Source organism: Somniosus microcephalus, chromosome 9 (assembly GCF_052327205.1).
Source record: "Somniosus microcephalus isolate GS21.2 chromosome 9, FLI_Smic_1.0, whole genome shotgun sequence".
In the NCBI taxonomy this organism is placed as follows: Eukaryota; Metazoa; Chordata; class Chondrichthyes; order Squaliformes; family Somniosidae; genus Somniosus; species Somniosus microcephalus.
The window spans coordinates 12,457,984-12,480,578 of NC_140995.1; the positions used below are offsets into that span (position 1 = coordinate 12,457,984).

The following is a 22,595-nucleotide window of genomic DNA, read 5'->3' on the forward strand; positions in this document are numbered from 1 at the left end:
AGGGTGACCCACATGGTTCGGTGATCCTCTTTTGCGATTACGTTGTGAAGTTTGAGACAGCTTAGTCTCTTGTGGCTGGATTCACTATCGCTCATCTGGTCTTCGGAACTACTGTCCGTCATCTTTTGTACTTTCCTGTACGGTTCCTTACTAGCCTTTTTATTGTCGTTGGTCTTCTTCTCAGACCTGCAAACTCGTGCAATGTGTCCCATCTTTCCGCATTGCCTGCATATTTTGTCCTTGGACCAACAGTCCTTCTGGTCATGGTTTGTTCTGCCGCAGCGATAACATTTTGCAAATCCCCGTGTCATTTCGTGGGTGCCGTATTCCTGTGGCTTTTGTTGTATTTCCGCAGCTCCCCTTGCTGCGGCTTTGTACGATACTGCCACGCTGAAAGCCTTATCTAGCGTCAGCTCTTTCTCGGAGAGTAACCTCTTCTGGGTTCCTTCACTCAGGAGTCCACAGACAAATTTGTCCCGTAAGGTATCTGCCAGTCCTGCTCCGAACTGGCAGTGCTTTGATAGCTTGTGTAGTTCCGTAAGGTAATCAGCATTGCTCTCATTTTTATGCTGATTTCTCCTGTGGAATTTAAATCTTTCTGCTATCAGCAGCGGTGTAGGATTTAGGTGTTCCTGTAGGATAGCAACAATTTCGTTAAAACTCTTCGCCTTCGGTTTGGCTGGAGTAATCAGGTCCCGCAATAGGCCGTACATTCTTGCGCCCATTAAATTTAGCAATACCGATGCCTTTTTCTCATCGGCTATTTCGTTTGCCTCGCAATATACCTCGACTCTTTCCACATACGTGGTCCAGTCTTCTATTGCATTATCGAAGGCAGTGATATCGCCAGTCTTTGGCATCTTGAAAATCTAAGATGGCGCCTCCCGCGCTTTGCCTTCGTCCCCGATGGATCAAAATGGCGCCTCCCGCGCTTTTCCTTCTTCCCCGCCGAGTTAAGATGGCGCCTCCCACGCTTTCCCGCCACTGCCAACGCTGTTGCTGGCGATTATATTTATTTTACTATCCTGTAATGGCGACGCCCTATGGTCTTCGCGCCTCCCCGACCGCTGCTGCCACGCCGCTCTCCGCGGTATTTTTATTTTTCTATCGCGCTTCAATATTTGCTCCGTTAATTGAAGAACCGTTCCCGTTGTGGAGCGGACCCTCTGGGACACTTCCCTCCCTATTCTTAGGTCCGAACGCTGCCCGGCTTCGAAGCACCGGCTGTGTGCTCCACCCTCTCTCTCTCTCTTTGCTTCCCGACTCGCTGCCCGGCCCCATTGCAGAGCCACCCGATCGAGCTCTAGCCCGCCGCAGCCCAGAAAGGATCAGTGCACTACCTGCCACCAGCCCGATTAGCTGGGAAACCACAGACTGGAGAACCAAGCCTGGCTCTCGACAGTCTCTCCTGCACTTTTCAATTCGATGATTTGGAGGGCGGTTGCCCACGGTCGATGCCCGTTTCTCGAGTTTCTTTGGATTATTTTTTTTGCTTTCTTCTGGCTTCGACCTTCAATACGTCGTCTGAGGTGCTGCCGAGTTGCAGGTAAGTTCGTTTCTTACTCGTCGCCAGTATTATGTCCGTGTATAATTGAGACACGGACTGCAGGAGCTAATTATAACAAGTCTTTACTGAATGGAGACAACCTGGAAACTGAAACTACAGAAGCCTGCTAGGGCCTTTTATACAGGGGTGGTCACTGCCGGTACTGCAGTCTGAGACCAGTTATTCCCTTAAAGGTACATACACAACAAAAGTCATACCAGATATGGGCTTAGAAATTCGATTAAGTCCGAAAACGGGCGGTGCCACCGCAGGCCAATGTTAATGGCCGCCTGCAAAACGAGCGCAGGGATTTGGTGCTGCCTGCTGATTTAAATGAGCAGACCGCAGAAGCTGACGTGCAACGCGCTCCTTCCGGTGGTAATCTCAGCAGGAGGCCGAGTGTCGCATCTAAAAGGATCGGTGCGGCGCTCTCTGGTAATGTGCCATTTGGGATCATTTGGTGTCGGTCCCTGGGTCAGGAGTTATCGAGTCCGCTGATGGAGCATTGTCCATTGTGGCACATTAGGAAGCGTTTGTCTGTCCACGGCTCCCCTCTTACTTTCTCGGACGTTTGTCTGGGTCTTGTGCGGGTTCCACAAATGGGTACCAGACTGCCTGGTCCTCCCACCTTTGCTGGCTGCCATAGGTCCACAGATGTTTCACCCAGATGTTTGCTGTGTGGAGGTTTGTGCTCCACCATGGTGCTGGAGGGGGAGGGGAAGGATATACACCACCTTGCAGCGAGCAGTGACAGCACACTATCCTGCATATCACACAGGGAATTCACTCCTTGGTGAGTGGCTCTTAAAGCACAGGCTCAGAACTGGAGGGACTGTGACTGGAAGCACCACATCAAGACTGTGGCACAGATGTCCTTAAACCGTTGCATGAGAAACCAATTGAAATAAATTTTTAGAAAGGGGAAACATGAACCTCACGGTCATGAGTTTACTGGTGTAAATCGTGCAGAAGAGACTTCAATTACATTTTTAACAACAAGACTTTTGAAGAAGTCTTGGTGAGAATAGTGTTAAATCTTCCTTATTTCTTGGCCTTTTAAAAACAGATTTCAAAACTTTGCATATTATTTTATCAGTTCCTAAACTAGAAAACCCAATGTATAAAATTTAAGGAAATGCAGCTTTGATTATTACAACTGCAGTACAGTGTATGTTTGACTGACCAGGGGGGAGATTTGATGCATTTCTTTGTAGCAGTTTTCACTCCAGTTACATAGACTGAGCTCTCCATAGTTACCAGTTATCTCGGCAGCTGTTTACTGTACAGTTTTTAGCTCACCGCCGCTTTCTCCCGGCTCTACGTGCTGTCAACGGCCGCACGCACGCTTTGTAGAGGGCGGTAAGAGGAGTGGCGACATCCAAATGTTGAGCGTGTGTCAATTCGACGTTGCACGCTGATTGACGTCACGCTTCTGGTAACTAAAATACTTGCGGCGAGTGCAGGCAACGGCAGCGCTGCCGACCTACCCAATATGGCGGAAGTGGGCAGAAGCGAGGCGGCAGCCATTTTTGCTTCAAAACTAGCCTTAATGGCCGGCGCTAAGGGTTCGAATTTCTAGGCCTTGATCTCTTGCTTTTGACAAATGAACTGATCTCAACCATGGAGCCCAAGGGTACTACAAATGGTCTCAGCATCCTTTGAGCTAAGGAAGACAGGATAAGAGCCAGGATTCCTGCTCTATCACTACCTAGCCTACCATCCTTCACTGTTCAGACTTGTAGATGAAGAATGGCTACTCTGACAAAGGAAAACTGGGCTTCTGATTGCTGTGGAATAGAAACATAGAAACATAGAAGATAGGAGCAGGAGTAGGCCATTCGGGCCCTCGAGCCTGCTCCGCCATTCAATGCGATCATGGCTGATCATCCAAATTCAGTACCCTGTCCCTGCTTTCTCCCCATATCCCTTGATCCCTTTAGCCTTAAGAAATATATCTAACTCCTTCTTGAATATATTTAATGAATTGGCCTCCACTGCCTTCTGTGGTAGAGAATTCCACAGGTTCACCACTCTCTGGGTGATGAAATTCCTCCTCATCTCTGTCCTAAATGGCTTACCCCTTATCCTTAGACTGTGACCCCTGGTTCTGGACTCCCCGACCATCAGGAACATCCTTCCTGCATCTAGTCCTGTTAGAATTTTATAAGATTCAATGAGATCCCCTCTCATTCTTCTAAACTCCAGCGAGTATAAGCCCAATCGACCCAATCTCTCCTCATACGTCATTCCTGCCATCCCAGGTATCAGCCTGGTGAATCTTCGCTGAACTCCTTCCATGACAAGAACATCCTTCTTCAGATAAGGCGACCAAAACTGCACACAATACTCAAGGTGTGGTCTCACCAAGGCCCTGTACAACTGCAGCAAGGCATCCTTGTTCCTGGCATACTAGCAGCACTTTCAGGAACAGAGAAAAAAAATGGGGGGTGGGAGGTGGACTTTATAGGTCAGTCAGCTTCTGACCTCCAAAACTGAAATAGATGGGAAGATTTACTTCAGGTATCACTTCCATCAAAAGAGATAACGTTACAGCCTTCAAATTAGCATAGCTCTCAAAAGTAATGATACCCAGCTACATACTGACGTTGGTGAAAATGAGACAAATTTTTTCAGAATGTGATAAACCTCGACTCATCGCAGCAGTTACAGATCCTGATGCCAAGTCCTTTACACTTCACACATGTGCCTCTTACACCTGACTGCATTTTAGCTCAGACTTTAGATATTAAATTAAAACATTTTTCTCATTCAGAACAGCAGGATGCTGAAATTGATGGGTTTCTATAAGTAGAAGTCTGAGCATGTGTTATCCCACCTATATCCCTGGGATTATTCTAGTCCAGGTTAGAACGAAATATGCCAGCTGTATTGCAACCAGCTACGAGAATGAGGGAGGATTGGATGAGCAAATTAAATGGTAAATCTCTGCTCCAATGTTGTTGGCCTGAGCATCACAGTAGAGCGATGGGTTTCAAATAGAGAGGGCAGCGTGAAAGAAAGTGTAGGATATCAACTATCTAAAAAAAAAAGAAAATTCATCTCACACAAAGGACGACAGAAATTCCACAATCGTTAGCTTTTGCAACAGCTTTTGCAACAGAACTTTCATCGATAGAAATGGACTAACTCACGAGACTAAAAAGCACAAAAAAATCCTGCAGCTAATTCTTTAGGTTGTCGTATTTCTCAGATCTACAGGTATTTGTGAAGATAGCTGGGCCTAGAAATTCGATTAGGCTGGGAAACAGCCGGTGCCACCGCGGGCCGAAGTTAACTGCCTGCCGATTTAAATTAGCGCAGCGCAAAATCATACCATGCAACGCGCTGTTTCGGACGGTAGTCTCAGCAGGAGGCCCAATGTAGAGTGGTCCTGGCTGCCCTGGAACGAGGCAGTGTTCTCTTAAAGCTAGCCTGTCATTTTAGAAAGCAGCATCGATCCCTTAAAGGTGAACTGCCTTCTAAAATGAATTTAAAAAAAAAATCATTTAAAAATAGCCCTTTAGCCCTTAGAGCTCAACTGCCTTCTGAAAAAATAAACATTAAAAATAATTCTGAAATGGCAGTCTTCAGCTCTTAACGCTGAACTGCCTTCCGCACGTTCAAAAAGGTAAAAGTGCTTCATAAATGGCTCAGCAAGCCAGGGAAGGGGCACCCAGGATCTCACACGCTGCACTCCAGCTTTGTGCAGGGGGTCAACACTGCAAGAGAGGTCCTCTACCCACGGGGGGGCCAGGAGGTCCTCCAGAAAAAACAAAGTAGGACCAGGGGAGATACTGAAATCAGCCAGAATTCCCATTTCTAGTCACTATCAAGCAAGCCCCACTCACACATGAAGATGACCACTTGGGCAAGGTATCGGGAGTGCAACTGGCACAGTGGTACCACATCCCTACAAGGGGAGAAAATTGGCAGAATTTGGAGTAATAAAGTAATAATAGAGGTTTAAGTATAACCAAAACTCCGAAAGATGACTTTTATTCAGATAAAAAGATATGAAAATGGGGAATCCACAGCAAATGAATGTCCTTTCCATTTACAAAGAATTGTAGGCATTTAAATTTATTTTTTGGACAGGATCCTGAAGAATAATAGTCAGAAGGGTCAGCCGTTACACAGTAAGGAGCTAGTTAAAGGGCTCTTCCAAGGAATTCAGGATCAAAATTTGAGGGTTGTACATTCTGGCTGCATTTTACAGACTAAGGCAGACTGAAGAGGAATGGCTAGAACACATACCTATCCACTCTATTGGGGCTAACAGTAACCTTCTCAGGGAAGGGACAGCTTCACCTCACCACTACTTCATTCAGATGAATGTGTTCTCAATTGTGTTGGCAATCATGGTTGAAATGTCAAATCTTATTCTAACAAAAACTGTACTGCTCCGCTTCCTCCACTACCGAGCCGTGCAGACAATGAAGGTCCAGCTTTTGCACCTGGTGTCTGCTGAGTTAGCTGGCCTCATCGGGGTAACAATGGGGTTCCTAACATTGGCCTTATCTGAGCTAGGACGGGGAAGGGAAAAAGACTAAATCAGCCAGGAATCTCACTCCTGATCATTATCTAGCAGCTCCTACATAAAATGCATCTTACTTGGGCTTGGCAGTAATGAGTCCCCTGACCCATTAGCCTGCTTAACACTCACTCGTCTTAAGTTCACACATGATGAATAGCCACTTAGGTGAGGTACTGGAGAGCTGCCAGCACCTGTAGAACTGGACTCCAATACAGTACAAGTCATTGCTTTCGGGACAGGACAAAAAACTGAAGCAGAAAATTGCTGCAGCTCAGAAACACAACAGATTCGAACAGAGTTAAATAAATTAGTTTGATCAATTTACCTCAAGTGAATTTCAGTTAAAAATATGAGATTTGGATCATCTGCTGCAACTCAGAAAACCAGCTCTACAAACAGGTGATCCCGTAGGTCACATATCAGCACTGAATGATAATTGAAAGTGTACAGTACAGCATCAGTTAACAATGGAGACAAGTGTATTCAACCTATGCTTACACGTTGCATCATCTGTCATTTGATGTGTGGTCTAATGATACTGTTTATTACTGAACTATTTTCAATGGAAGGTTTACATAAGAACATAAGAAATAGGAGCAGGAGTAGGCCATTTGGCCCCTCGAGCCTGCTCCGCCAGTCAATAAGATCATGGCTGATCTGATCTTGGCCTCAACATCACTTTCCCGCCCGCTCCCCATAAGCCTGGACTCCCCTGTAGCTCAAATATATGTCTACTCCGCCTTGAATACATTCAATGACTCCGCCTCCACAGCACAGTACTGAAGTCTAAATCACAACTATAAGAATGTTATGACTCCTATATAACAAAATTCCCATACACATGCACAAATACCCTCTTCATACAACAGGGTTTATGTGCTGGTTGCTGTTGGTAAAACTGTGGGTCAGTTTAGCAACAGGAAACTGCTCAATAGTTAGAAACCGACCATCAAAATGTTTTGATGTCATTTGCTGAAGCCAGGGGAAGTTCTGTATAGGGCTGCAATATTGAACGCACATCATTATCCTGCATGGTCAGGTTGAAGAGTCAGCTGACCCACAACCAGACCAAAATGGTAACCCAACGGCAAATTCGATCGAACCACATGGCTTGAATTTTCTGTCTGTGACAGCTTATGTTGATGGCACCAGGTGATAACTGCAGTCCTGGAGACTTTCATAGAAACAAAGAAGATAGGAGCAGGAGTAGGCCATTCGGCCCCTCGAGCCTGCTCCGCCATTCAATGCGATCATGGCTGATCATCCAAATTCAGTACCCTGTCCCTGCTTTCTCCCCATGCCCCTTGATCCCTTTAGCCTTAAGAAATATATCCAACTCCTTCTTGAATATATTTAATGAATTGGCCTCTACTGCCTTCTGTGGTAGAGAATTCCACAGGTTCACCACTCTCTGGGTGAAGAAATTCCTCCTCATTTCTGTCCTAAATGGCTTACCCCTTATCCTTAGTCTGTGACCCCTGGTTCTGGACTCCCCGACCATCGGGAACACCCTTCCTGCATCTAGTCTGTCCAGTCCTGTCAGAATTTTATAAGTTTCAATGAGATCCCCCCCTCATTCTTCTAAACTCCAGCGAGTATAAGCCCAATCAACCCAATCTCTCCTCATACGTCATTCCTGCCATCCCAGGTATCAGCCTGGTGAATCTTCGCTGAACTCCTTCCATGCCACCAATGGTATGAGCATTAAGTTGTTATACTACAGGGTTGCCTTTGAGCGCACTCCCGCTACTGGAGGCCACCCTGTTGTATGAAGAGGGTATTTGTGCATGTGTATGGGAATTTTGTTATACTGTATAAGGGTCATAACATTCTTATAGTTGCAATTTAGAACTCAATATGTACAGTGCTGAATTTAGTTGCATTTAAACATTTCTGTTGCACTGGTTTGGCTCAAAGGACATGATGCACATCTAACACTAAAATATGATTCAACAAAACAAATATTTTTAAGTACTGATGGGGAGGAACACCAAAAACTAATGGCCCAGAAATTCGGGTCCCAACGCGTGAGTACGCGCTGGGTACTCACGCGTAGGCCCAATGAAAGTGCCGGTTTCGTGCATGCACTGCGCATGGGCGGGAAACCGGAACTTCCATTCCCCTGAAAGAAGGGATTAAGAGGTGGAACGCGTGCGCCGGAGAGGCAGCGCGTGCGCATTGAACTTACGTTTTTTTTCCAGGTTTCTCTGGGAAGGTAAGTCTCCAGAAGTTAGACATGTAAAAAGCAGTCGTAAGGCCTGCTTTTAACAAGGTAAGTGGTGAATTAAAATTAAAACATTTTTTCCACAGGTTTATTATTTTTAAATACTTTAAAGAAAGGTAAGTTTATTTTTAGCCCCGTTAGAAAATGTAATTAATTTTTTCAGAAATTTAAATTATTGTTTAAAATAGTTATTTCATGTAATTTATAGTTTATTTTAAAAAGGTGATGTTTCTTAAAAAATTTATTTGAGGTTTTAGTGATGTTTTGGGGCTTATAGTATTTATAGGTTTGACAGATCTTCCTGTCAAACTTATGAATGAAGCATTCCCTGCTACCATTGGCTCCCCATGGCCCACGTGATCCCAGGGGACGCATCGAACTAACTGCGCCCCTGGGATACGCAAGCACTGCGCCGGGGCCGGCAGCTGGAGGAGGCCCAGGATCGGAATCCCACGGGGGCCCACAGCACAACGGTCGGCGCGCTAGGTAAGTGCAGGTCGGAGGCTTGCACCCGCAGGAAGCCCCCAACCCGAATTTCTGGGCCACAATGGTTGATGCAGCTAGAATAGTATTCCTTTTATTAATTTATTTAAAAAATTGAATTTCAGCTCCACTTGAAGTCTTCAATCCCACTCAATTCTTCTTTCCATTTATGTCAACTGTCATTAGGTTGCCCTTGCATTATGAGCGAATTTTAATCCTCCCTCGCTTTGGGGCAATCAATAATTTAAAAAATATCCTCCAAGCCTAAAATGGTTGGTCCCAAGACTTATTTTGGAGTTGCAGTAGTTTTGGGAAAATAGTGCAAGTATGAAATGCTCTGTTTGATTTTGCTCAGTTGGGAGATTAATTCTTCATTGTATTTGGACAGTAAATGGTTTAAGTATTTTTCTGCAATGGCATCTATCACTGATCAGGTATTCGTCCCTTGTTATGATCGGTTTCTTTTGCTTGTCCATAGGATGATTTAAGACTTCTTCTTTACTTTTCAGATATTCCAGTCCAACAACAACAGGATTTACCATTTTACAAACAGAAACATTGGAACTTTAGAAAAACTCACTCGACATTCTTACTGCTTACTTGCTTATCTCAGTTTGTAAAGAGTAAAGGAGAATAAAGCATTTGGCTCATTGAAACTCTTCCCTCTAATGCTGAAACTCACCAGTCGAGCATCCAAGTGTATTTTGAACATCGCTAATGCCTTGGACTCTAGAACGTCACATGATAAGAACATAAGAAATAGGAGCAGGAGTAGGCCAATCGGCCCCTCGAGCCTGCTCCACCATTCAATAAGATCATGGCTGATCTGGTCCTAACCTCCAATCTTCTATCACTCTCCATCCCACCCAAACCCATGTGATCTCCCGGGAGAGGCGAAAAACCAGATAAAAAACCCAATGGCCAATTTGGGAGAAAAAATCTGGGAAATTCCTCTCCGACCCATCTAGGCGATCGAAACTCTTCCAGGAGATCACTCTGTCCCTATATTGTCTACAGTACTTACCTTCTATAAAAGGTGATCTCCACCCCAGCCAGGAACAGGAATAAAACCATCTCCTGAAATCTAACACAGAATTAGAACACAAGAAGTAGGAGCAGAACCAGGCTACACGGCCCCTGGGCCCGCTCCACTACCCACAGGGCCATGGCCATTCTGAACCTAGACTCATGTCCAATTTCCTGCCCGCTCCCTGTAACCCTTAATTCCCTTTACTTCTAGGAAACTATCTATTTCTGTTTTAAATTTATGTAATGATGTAGCTTCCACAGCTTTCTGGGGCAGCAAATTCCACAAACCTACCACCCTCTGAGTGAAGAAGTTTCTCCTCATCTCAGTTTTGAAAGAGCAGCCCCTTATTCTAAGATTATGCCCCCTAGTTCTAGTTTCACCCATCATTGGGAACATCCTCACCGCATCCACCCGATCAAACCCCTTCACAATCTTATATGTTTCAATAAGATCGCCTCTCATTCTTCTGAACTCCAATGAGTAGAGTCCCAATCTACTCAACCTCTCCTTATATGACCACCCCCTCATCCCCGGGATTAACTGAGTGAACCTTCTTTGTACTGACTCGAGAGCAAGTATGTCTTTTCTTAAGTATGGACACCAAAACTGTGTGCAGTATTCCAGGTGCGGTCTCACCAATGCCTTGTATAGCTGCAGCAATACCTCCCTGTTTTTATATTCTATCCCCCTAGCAATAAAAGCCAACATTCCATTGGCCTTCTTGATCACTTGCTGCACCTGCATACTAACTTTTTGAGTTTCGTGCACCAGGACCCCCAGATCCCTTTGTACTGCAGTACTTTCCAGTTTCTTGCCATTAAGATAATAACTTGCTCTATGATTTTTCCTGCCAAAGTGCATAACCTCACACTTTCCAGTATTGTATTCCATCTGCCAAATCTCTGCCCACTTACTTAGCCTGTCTATGTCACTTTGCAGGTTTTTTATGTCCTCCTCACTCACTACTTTCCCTCCCATCTTTGTATCATCTGCAAACTTTGATATGTTACACTTGGTCCCCTCCTCCAAATCGTTAATATAGATTGTAAAGAGTTGGGGACCCAGCACTGACCCCTGCGGAACACCACTAGTTACTGATTGCCAGTCTGAGAATGAACCATTTATCCCAACTCTCTGCTTTCTGTTAGAGAGCCAATCCTCCACCCACGCCAGAATATTACCCCGAATCCCGTGATTTTTTATGATAGATTACAACAAATATTTATCACTCTTTTGAGTGAAGATTTTGTTCTTCTAATATCAGTTTTAAATTAATTTTTCACCAATTTAGATTTATGTTAGCCTGACTTAGCTTGCAGTAATATTGTGGGTTCACCTTTTGTGTGTATATATTGTAGGCTAATTGTAATGCCACTCCTCTCAATGCCATCCCATCTGAGATAAGTGAGTTCTGCATAGACTAGCAATAGAGTCCAGGACCTTCCGTGGAAGGGAGTCAAGAAATGTTTGTTTATTATGGTACAATTTTGAAGGGATTGCAGGAACAGAATCTTACTAGATTGATTCCTGGGATGAGAGGGTTGTCCTATGATGAGAGATTGTGTAGAATGGGCCGATACTCTCTGGAGTTTAGAAGAATGAGAGGTGATCTCATTGAAACATACAAGATTCTGAAGGGGATTGACAGGGTAGACACTGAGAGCTTGTTTCCCCTGGCTGGAGTGTCTAGAACTAGGGGGCATAGTCTCAGGATAAGGGGTCGGCCATTTAAGACTGAGACGAGGAGGAACATCTTCACTCAGAGGGTTGTGAATCTTTGTAATTCTCTGCCCCAGAGGGCTGTGCATCCTGAGTCTTTGAGTATATTCAAGGCTGAGATCGATAGATTTTTGGACTCTAGGGGAATCAAGGGATAGGGAGATCGGGCGGGAAAGTGGAGTTGAGGTCGATGATCAGCTATGATTTTATTGAATGGTGGAGCAGGCTCGAGGGGCCGCATGGCCGACTCCTGCTCTTATTTCTTATGTTCTTATGTTTATGTACAGAAATCTTTGAAGGTGGAAAGGCAAGTAGGTATATATGTCATCCTCCTCCCATTGCCTTTTTCTCTCTAGACAGCTTCCTTAATCTTTCCTCATTACACACCCCCTTTACACTTGAGTTTTCTTTGCACTCTCGCCAATGCATGCATGTCCTGTTTAGTTACCGAAAGTGTAATTTGAATTATGAGGATTTCAGTAAAATCATCCCAGGATCCACAACTTGTGATTCCTAGAGAAAATTGCAAATCCATAAAATGGTGATGGTCAGCACAGGTGCAGACCTCTATACAGAATTCAGAGACTCACTATCACTCAGGGTCTATAAACAGCAGGCAGATGTTCTTTTTGTTGAACTAGCACAGAAATAACTGCTCTTATTAATCCCAGTAGAAAAGTGCAGAGGTTTTCCAAAAAAGTTGGTGAGAAATCATATTGTTAAACTCTGTCCACTGAAAGCAGATACTACTGTAGAAAGAAAGAAAGGCTTACATTTCTATAGCACCTTTCACAACCACCGGGCATCTCAAAGCGCTTTACAGCCAATGAAGTACTTTTTGGAGTGTAGTCACTGTTGTAATGTGGGAAACGCAGCAGCCAATTTGCACACAGCAAGCTCCCACAAACAGCAATGTGATAATAACCAGAGAATCTGATTTTGTTATGTTGATTGAGGGATAAACATTGGCCAGGACACCGGGGATGACTCCCCTGCTCTTCTTCGAAATAGTGCCAAGGGACAGCAGACACGAGAGAGTGCCGTAGGATCTTTTACGTCCACCTGAGAGCGCAGACGGGGCCTCGGTTTAACGTCTCATCTGAAAGACGGCACCTCCAACAGTGCAGCACTCCCTCAGCACTGCACTGGAGTGTCAGCCTAGCTTGATGTGCTCAAGTCCCTGGAGTGGCAACTGTGAACCCACAACCTTCTGACTCAAGAGGCTGAGTGCGCTACCCACTGAGCCACAGCGGACACATATAGCAGCAAGACTCTTCCAAATGGTGCTATATTGGATCAGAAAGATCCTCAGGAGAGGTTAATCAAGATGGAATTTTGCTAATTTTTCAAACTGGGCTTGATTGAAACAGAACTGCTCACCCCGTTACTCATTCAGAATTTGATTCCTCACTTGACCGTGTAAAGTCTGATGCGGTTACTGGACCCAACAACATCCGTCCTGAATTCGTCTAGATTCCTTAAAACAATGCTTTGAAAGGTCCTGTACTCTTATTAATGTCTCATCAAGTCTACTCTTATTGATCCTAAGTTGCCTAATTTGAATAATCCATTAATATAAAACCAAAATTGTGCAAAAACACTCCCTGTCTTACTTTATTAAAATAGTTTATTTTGAGCTATTAAATAAATCAACTTTTTCCAAATGAAAACAATTCTGAATTAACAGCCTTTCAAAAACAACATAGCCGTGCCAAACGTATTTTTTTTTAAAGTCAAGTAAAGAAGTCATTGAGCTTTCCAGTTATAGGCCAGTATCTCTACTGTGTGTCTCTTACAAATCAATGGAGCGATTGGTTTTTCCCCCCCTCAAATAGAAGGAAAACCATCGCTGAAAAGATTTCGCCAACAGAGCAGGTAACAAAAAGCTAATTGCAGCATCAACAGAATCACAGCGATCTGTTAAAATTCTTCCCGTTGCTGAAGCGACACATAAAATCAGCAATGTAGGTCAACAGAGCTGTTCTGAATGAAATGTAGGAAATTATCGAAGGCCAAAGAATGATTTCAGTGTAAATCCACAAAGAATCATTCATATTGCACTAAAAGCGCAGGGCAAGGGAGCAGCAATTTTCAAAACTGAGCTATACGACGATCAGATATAAAAATAAGGCAGATTTTGTGAAAGTCAGTAAAAAAAAATGTATCTGGTTACTGAAATCACTTGAAATAGGAAGACAGTAGTCTTGAATTTCATCTGGTTGGGTTTGAAAGAAAAATCCATACAAAGAGGAAATAAGTCGACATTTTGAATTAGATGATGCAAGTTGATGCAGTATTAATAGTTCACATGTGAACAACACATTTCAAAAATAAAACTGTCCTGGACAAGTGGTTCCATTCGATCATGTAAGGTCGAAGACTACAAAAATACATTGACATTAGTGAAATGAAAAGCAATTCTCCATGAATACAAGATAGACAAAGAGACAGGCAGGTATCTCTTTGGAGGGAATCCCAAACAAATTAACTATACTGAATTATCAGAATGGAAAATTAAAATTTTAAGCTAATCTTCCCATATTTTTGAGTCCAAAGCAGTTTTCATATCTCTTTTTTTTTTAAGTGGACAGGAAGATATGCAGGTTCTACAAATATCTGCAATGAAGAATATGGCTTGCTGCAGTGTTTTTTAAAATCAAACTCGACTGATTTGACATGATACACACGACAATTTCAATATCAAATCTACAATATATTGAGGCAGCGCAATCTTTGCGAAAGAAAGAACTTGCATTTATATAGCGCCTTGACGTCCCAAAGCACTTTACAGCCAATGAAGTACCTTTCGAAGTGTAGTCACTGTTGTAATGTGGGAAACGCAGCAGCCAATTTGTGCACAGCAAGCTCCCACAAACAGCAATGTGGTAACGACCAGATCATCTGTTTTAGTGATGCTGGTTGAGGGATAAATGGGGGCCCAGGACACCGGGGATAACTCCCCCACTCTTCTTCGAATAGTGTCCGTGGGATATTTTACAGCCACCTGAGAGCAGACGGGGGCCTCGGTTTAATGTCTCATCCGAAGGGCAACACCTCTGACAGTGCAGTGCTCCCTCAGCACTGCACTGGGAGTGTCAGCCTAGCTTTATGTGCTCAAGTCTCTGGAGTGGGGACTGTGAACCCACAACCTTCTGACTCAGAGGCGAGTGTGCCACCCACTGAGCCAAGACGGACACTCAGGTGAACTACTGGTGGGGACAGGAAAGGCTCCATCAAACAGGGGCCCAATCAGAGAGGTGAGAAGCGAGTGATCCCGGTGGAAGAAACGACTGAGGAACTGGGAGACATCGACGGCAACACTTATACGTCCTACAACCAGTTATACAGCAAAAAAATACCAACCAGGGTACAGAATATGCATTGGCACTGCGATAATGTCGTCATTTGTTCTAAAGGATATTCCCCAAGACACAGTTTACAAGACACGAGGGGATCCAGTGCCAGGTCCCAAGTAGGCCTATATCTTGCTGTTGTCATTCTAAGCTGAATCTGGAAGAAAGAGAAAAAAAAATGAATTATCTGCAACTGTAACAATTGAATTGTTTGATAGGAGAAAGCTATCATCAATTATGGAAGAAAAGCACAACGCTAACAAGACCAAAATTAAGTAAGTGATGAGATATTGGCAGTCTGATGACCATCCGTCAAACTGACAGCCATTGCCTTATTTGAATGCCTTTGAAGTGCAATTTGCATAATGTACTGTAGCAGATAAATGCTAAATGTATTATTTTTTTTTAGCTTACATGCAACACCTAGCAACCACTGCATGCATGGTCTTACCTACGTAAATAAGAACTAACGTCAGCCAGTGGCTCAGTGGGTAGCACCCTCGTCTCTGAGTCAGAAGATTGTGGGTTCAAGTCCCACTCCAGAGACTTGAGCAGAAAAAGCTAGGCTGACGCTCCAGTGCAGTGCTGAGGGAGTGCTGCACTGTCGGAGGTGCCGTCTTTTGGATGAGACATTAAACCAAGGCCCCGTCTGCTCTCTCAGGTGGACGTAAAAGATCCCAAGGCAACTATTTCGAAGAGGAGCAGGGGAGGTATCCCAGTGTGTCCTGGACCAATATTTATCCCTCAATCAACATCACTAAAACAGATTATTTGGTCATTATCACATTGCTGTTTGTGGGAGCTTGCTGTGCGCAAATTGGCTGCTGCATTTCCTACATTACAACAGTGACTACACTTCAAAAAAAAAGTACTTCATTGGCTGTAAAGCACTTTGGGACGTCCGGTGGTCGTGAAAAGCGCTATATAAATGCAAGTCTTTCTTTTTATTCTCTAAATATTCCCATTGCCAAAAAGAAATTGGTTATTTCAACAAATTTGCTAGTGAGCTAGAAATTCATAGTGCTGTTAAGCAAGCAACATTCCTGTATGGAAGATGATCATAGAATCTTAAATCACAGAAGGAGGTCATTTGGTCTATGCTGGCTCTTTGAAAGAGCTCTCCAATCAGTCCCACTCCCGGCTCTTTCCCCATTTCCCTGCAATTTTCTCCCCTTCAAGTATTTATCCAATTCCCTGTTGAAAGTTTCAGGCAATACATTCCAGATCGTAATAACTCTCAGCGTAAAAAAAAACCCTCCTCTCACCTCTAGCTCTTTTGCCAAATACCTTAAATTTGCATCCTCTGGTGACCAACCCTTCTGCCAGTGGGAACAGTTTCTCCTTATTTTTCATATCAAAAACCCTTCATGATTTTGAATGACTCTATTAAGTCTTCCCTGAACCTTCGCTGCTCTAAGCTTCTCTAGTCTCGCCACATATCTGAAGTCCTTCATCCCTAGTGAATCTCCTCTGCACCCTCGCCAAAGTCTTGACATCCTTCCTAAAGTGTGGTGCCCGGAATTGGACACTACTCCAGCTGGGGCCTAACCGATGTTTTATAAAGTTTCAGCATAACTTCCTTGCTTTTGTACTCTATGCCACTCTTTAATAAAGCCAAGGACTCCGTATGCTTTTATTTAAAAAAAATACAACTTTTATCAATCTTTCCTACCCCCTTAAAATATTTCTGTATATAAACCCCCCCCGCCCCCCCCCCCGGTGTCTCTATTCCTGCACCCCCATTAAAATTGTACCATTATAAACAGACATTTCTTGACTCTCTTCCAAGCAAGGTCCAGGGATCAATTGCCAGTCTATGCAGAACTCGCTTATCTCAGATGGGACGGCATTGAGAGAGGGGCATTACAATTAGCCTCACTATCTCAGATAAGATGGAAGAAACAAAATTGAGGGGTTTTGAGAAGGCAATTCAAGAAAAAAATATATCCACTGGTTGGTGAGTCAGCACCTAAAGGCATAAATTTAAGATCTTCGCCAAAAAAAAACCAGGGAGGTTACGAGCATTATTTATTTTTATTTTTTTTTAAAAAGGGCGAGGGTTATTAGGATATGGAATGCCCTACCAGAAACAGTGGTGGAAGCATAATCTATAGCGGCTTTTAAGAGAAGTGGATAAATGCCTAATAAAAGAAAAATTTCAGAAGAGTATGGAGAAAGGGCAAGGGAATGGGTAACTCTTTCAGAGTTGGTACAGGTGCGATGGGCCCCACTGGCCTCTTTCTGTGCTGTAAAAGTTTATGCCAATGAATTTCCTCAGGGCTCCTCCGTCCCGCCACTGTAACTTCAGCAGAAACCCTGGGGGAGAAATTCGTTATAGCCCCGTTAGGGGTGCTAAAACTTCGGAAGCGGAAGAATTATCGGCCAGGCGCTAATGATGAGAGGCTCCCACAAAATTAATTTGCAGCGCTCCAAGAGGGAAGTGGAGCGCTAAATCAAGCGCTACCACTTCCTTAGAGCGCTAAAGGGAGCGAGAGGGGCGGTAGCGGCAGAGCGCTGATCAATGTTCCATGCAGCGCTGCCGGATTCGCAGGCTCCCTCCCTCCCTTAAAAGGGAAGAGGCAATGCTCGCAGCAGTTAAAGGGAAGGCTGGCGGCGGCGGCCGCAATCTGCGAGGAGCATCCCCAAGCTCTCAAGAGTGCAGGGCCGATCAATCGCGGCAATGAAATTTTTTTAAAAAACAGCACAAAGGGCGGAGGTCACAACGCCTCCTGCAGCTGCCGTTGCTGACGCCCGGCGAAGCTGCAGGGAGCGGAAGCGAATTTAGGATCCTGGGCGATGTGCACTGGATGACGTCACGATCTCCGGGGCGCAGGAGATCGCGGCGTTAGGTTTGACCAACGGCACTACCCCCCCCCCCGCCCATTGGATTTCGCGGGAGTTATTTCTTTCACCGTGCCCAGTCGGTAAGTCGTTAGCGCCCCCGAGGCAATAACGGGAGGCGCAAAGGAGGCCAATTTCTAGCCCCCCGTTTTCGCCTGTAAACAGGGTTTCTGCCAAACCCTTGCCGAAGTTACGACAGCAGAGTGGGAGCAGGTCCTAGAAAACTCCCAGCGTATGATTTCAAGACAAAATAAGTGTTCATGGGATTGGACTCCAATCAAGTGAAATGAAAATGCACCATTCATGTTTAAAGGAAATATGCAGTGAACTGCACTATACCTGACCTATCAGTACTAGGTTTTACATTCAACAGCAGCAACATCCTCCCATGGTGCAAAATATTTCAAAATAGGTTTTTTTTTTTTTTACTTACTGTACACTACTAAACAGTCACATTTACAAAATTTGTTCTTTACATGATTATTCACAGAGCCAAAAGTTCAAATTGATTGGGAAACAAAATAAAAATGGGAAACAAAATAAAAATGCATTATTAGCAACCCTTTAAAATCTGCTGATCTCACCAGCTACAATTGTTCACAGTATCATTTCAGATTAGTCAATTACCAGTAAAACTACTCTATTATTTATAGCTGTCAAGTGTGTTTTACTTCTGCAAATAGAAAGTCAGAAGACAAATCAATTGCTAAAGAGAAAAACCATGCCCAATTAAAATGCCACAAATATAAGTTTTTCTTGGAAATATTGAGAACACATATTTTAACAAACATTTTAAAAAGTATTCAGCTCTGTACTTTAACATCAGAGTTAAACAGGAGTGTATTATTTATATTCCTTTCCAACAGCACTTGCAAGTCACAACTATTACAGCCTCAGCCAACTGTGTTTCTCAGAACTCCTGATTACTGAAGGAGCAAGTTGCTGAATGCCTTGCCCTCGGCCAGTTTAAGGTCCTGTAAATCATAACATGAATCATTTTTACTCGTGTATAAATTCTTTTTACCGTTTATTCGAATTAACTGCAGTAATCTACTTACTGATGGGCCAAGTTCCAAACAAGCCAGAGAACAAAGAGGTAATTGGCAGCTGATCTTAAATATATCATGAAACTGACCTGAAATTGACAAGTAGAGAATTGTAAAAAGCAGTTTTGAAGCCTTTCAAGGTCACACTACAATGATCACGTTGTGGTTTATCGAAGTCAAAATGTTCTGGAGAGTCTCTGTTTCTCCAAAGTCTGAGCTTCTATTACACATATATACAGTGGCTTTATCAATATTATAATCACAAATAAGATTTGCCAAATCGTGTGCAGAATGATGCTTTAAAAGTACTATTAAAATTAATTTTTGTAAACATTATGGTATTTTTTTAAATTCGTTTATGGGATGTGGGCGTCACTGGCAAGGCCAGCATTTATTGCCCATTCCTACTTGCCCTTGAGAAGGTGGTGATGAGCCGCCTTCTTGAACCGCTGCAGTCCGTGTGGTGAAGGTACTCCCACAGTGCTGTTAGGGAGGGAGTTCCAGGATTTTGACCCAGCGACGATGAAGGATTGGCGATATACTTATAAAAGTCAGGATGGTGTGTAACTTGGAGGGGTACTTGGAGGTGGTGGTGTTTCCATGTGCTGCTGCCCTTGTCCTACTATGTGGTACAGGTCGCGGGTTTGGGAGGTGTTGCTGAAGAAGCCTTGGCGAGTTGCTGCAGTGCATCTTGTACACACTGCAGCCACGGTGTGCCAGTGGTGGAGGGAGTGAATGTTTAAGGTGGTGGATGGGGTGCCAATCAAGCGGGCTGCTTTGTCCTGGATGGTGTCGAGCTTCTTGAGTGTTGTTGGAGCTGCACTCATCCAGGCAAGTGGAGAGTATTCCATCACACTCCTGACTTGTGCCTTGTAGATGGTAGAAAGGCTTTGGGGAGTCAGGAGGTGAGACACTCGCCACAGAATACCTAGCTTCTGACCTGCTCTTGTAGCCACAGTATTTATGTGGCTGGTCCAGTTAAGTTTCTGGTCAATGGTGACCCCCAGGATGTTGATGGTGGGGGGTTCGGCGATGGTAATGGTATTAAATGTCAAGGGGCGGTGGTTAGACTCTCGCTTGTTGGAGATAGTCATTGCCTGGCATTTCTGTGGCACGAATGTTACCTGCCACTCATCAGTGCAAGCCTGAACATCGTCCAGGTCTTGTTGCATGCGGGCATGGACTGCATCATTATCTGAGGAGTTGTGAATGGCACTGAACACTGTGCAGTCATCAGCGAACATCTTCGCTGATGACTGCACAGTGTTCAGTGCCATTCACAACTCCTTCAGACTAATGATGCAGTCCATGCCCGCATGCAACAAGACCTGGACGATGTCTCAGGCTTGCACTGATGATTGACCTTCAATCACCACAACCATCTTCCTTTGTGCCAGGTATGACTCCAGCCGGTGGAGAGTTTTCCCCCCGATTCCCATTGACTTCAATTTTACTAGGGCTCCTTCATGCCACGCTCAGGCAAATGCTGCCTTGATGTCAAGGGCAGTCACTCTCACCTCACCTCTGGAATTCAGATCCTTTGTCCATGTTTGGACCTAGGCTGTAATGAGGTCGGGAGCAGAGTGGTCTTGGCGGAACCCAAACTGGGCATCAGTGAGCAGGTTATTGGTGAGTAAGTGCTGCTTGATAGCACTGTCGATGACACCTTCCATCACTTTGCTGATGATTGAGAGTAGACTGATGGGGCGGTAATTGGCTGGATTGGATTTGTCCTGCTTTTTGTGGACAGGACATACCTGGGCAGTTTTCCACATTGTTGGATAGATGCCAGTGTTGTAGCTGTACTGGAACAGCTTGGCTAGAGGCGCGGCTAGTTCTGGAGCACGTCTTCAGCACGACAGTCGGGATGTTGTCAGGGCCCACAGCCTTTGCTGTATCCAGTTCACTCAGCCGTTTCTCGATATCACATGGAGTGAATCGAATAGGCTGAAGACTTGCTTCTGTGATGATGGGGACCTCAGGAGGAGGCCGATATGGATCATCCACTCAGCACTTCTGGCTTTAGATGGTTGCAAACGCTTCAGCCTTGTCTTTTGCACTCACGTGCTGGGCTCCACCATCATTGAGGATGGGGATATTCATGGAGCCTCCTCCTCCCGTTAGTTGTTTTATGGTCCACCACCATTCACAACTGGATGTGGCAGAACTGCAGAGCTTTGATCTGATCCGTTGATTGTGGGATCGCTTAGCTCTCTCTATAACATGCTGCTTCCGCTGTTTAGCATGCATGTAGTCCTGTGTTGCAGCTTCCCCAGTTTGGCACCTCAGTTTTAGGTACGCCTGGTGCTGCTCCTGGCATGCTCTTCTACACTCCTTATTGAACCAGGGTTGGTCCCCTGGCTTGATGGTAATGGTAGAATGAGGGATATAGAGTTATAGAGCACATAAAGAGGCCCTTCGGCCCATCATGTCGGCGCCAGCCATCAAGCCCTGTCTAATCTAATCCCATTTTCCAGCACTTGGTCCGTAGCCTTTTATGCTATGGCGTTTCAAGTGCTCATCTAAATGCTTCTTGAATGTTGTGAGGGTTCCTGCCTCTACCACCCTTTCAGGCAGTGAGTTCCAGATTCCTACCACTCTCTGGGTGAAAAAGTTTTTCCTCAAATCCCTTCTAAACCTCCTGCCTCTTACCTTGAAACTATGCCCCCTGGTTATTGACCCCTCTACTAAGGGGAAAAGCTCCTTTCTATCTACCCTATCTATGCCCCTCATAATTTTGTACACCTCAATCAGGTCCCCCCTCAGCCTTCTCTGCTCTAAGGAAAACAACCCCAGCCTGTCCTGTCTCTCTTCATAGCTGAAGCAGGTAACATCCTGGTGAATCTCCTCTGCACCCTCTCCAATGCAATCACATCCCTCCTATAGTGTGGCGACCAGAACTGCACACAGTATTCCAGCTGTGGCCTAACTAGCGTTTTGTACAGCGCCATCATAACCTCCCTGCTCTTATATTCGATGCCTCGGCTAATGAAGGCAAGTATCCCATAAGCGCCTTTTTAACAACCTTATCTACCTGTCCTGCTGCCTTCAGGGATCTATGTACATGCACACCAAGATCCCTCTGATCCTCTGTACTTCCTAGGGTCCTCCCATTCATTGTGTATTCCCTTGCCTTGTTAGTCCTCCCAAAATGCATCACCTCACACTTTTCAGGGTTAAATTCCATTTGCCACTGTTCTGTCCATCTGACCAACCCGTCTATATCGTCCTGTAGCCTGAGGCTTCCCTCCTCGCTATTTACCACCCCACCAATTTTCGTGTCATCTGCAAACTTACTGATCATACCTCCTACATTCATATCTAAATCATTAATGTACACTACAAACAGCAAAGGACCCAGCACCGATCCCTGCGGTACACCACTGGACACAGGCTTCCAGTCACAAAAACAACCTTCGACCATCACCCTCTGCCTCCTGCCACTAAGCCAATTTTGGATCCAATGTGCCAAATTGCCCTGGATCCCATGGGCAATTTAGCATGGATATGCTGGGCCATTAGGTTACAGATTGTGGTGGAATACAATTCTGCTGCTTCTGATGGCCCACAGCTCCTCATGGATGCCCAGTTTTGAGCTGCTAGATCGGTTCTGAATCTATCCTATTTAGCACAGTGGTAGTGCCACACAACACGATGGAGGGTATTTTCACTGTGAAGACGGGACTTTGTCTCCACAATGACTGTGCAGTGGTCACTGCTACCAATACTGTCATGGACAGATGCATCTGTGACAGGTAGATTGGTGAGGATGAGGTCAAGTAGGTTTTTCCCTCGTGTTGGTTCTCTCACCACCTGCCG

General features: G+C 44.7%; 1 protein-coding gene across 5 annotated transcripts in view; it reads right to left on the reverse strand.

Moving 5' to 3' along the window:
- Positions 1-22,595, reverse strand: part of rnf144ab (ring finger protein 144ab) — a 132,358-nt gene that overhangs the window by 61,363 nt on the left and 48,400 nt on the right. For 4 of the 5 annotated variants that reach the window (XR_015079472.1, XR_015079471.1, XM_085996372.1 and 1 more), the window contains exon 2: positions 14,900-15,046. The exons of the other annotated variant lie outside the window; for it this stretch is intronic. Coding sequence is in view for 2 of the 4 variants with exons in the window: in XM_085996372.1 (XP_085852498.1) it covers positions 14,900-15,034 (135 nt within the window). In the remaining 2 variants the exon portion in view is untranslated. The remainder of the gene's footprint in view (positions 1-14,899; positions 15,047-22,595) is intronic. 5 annotated transcript variants of the gene reach the window in all.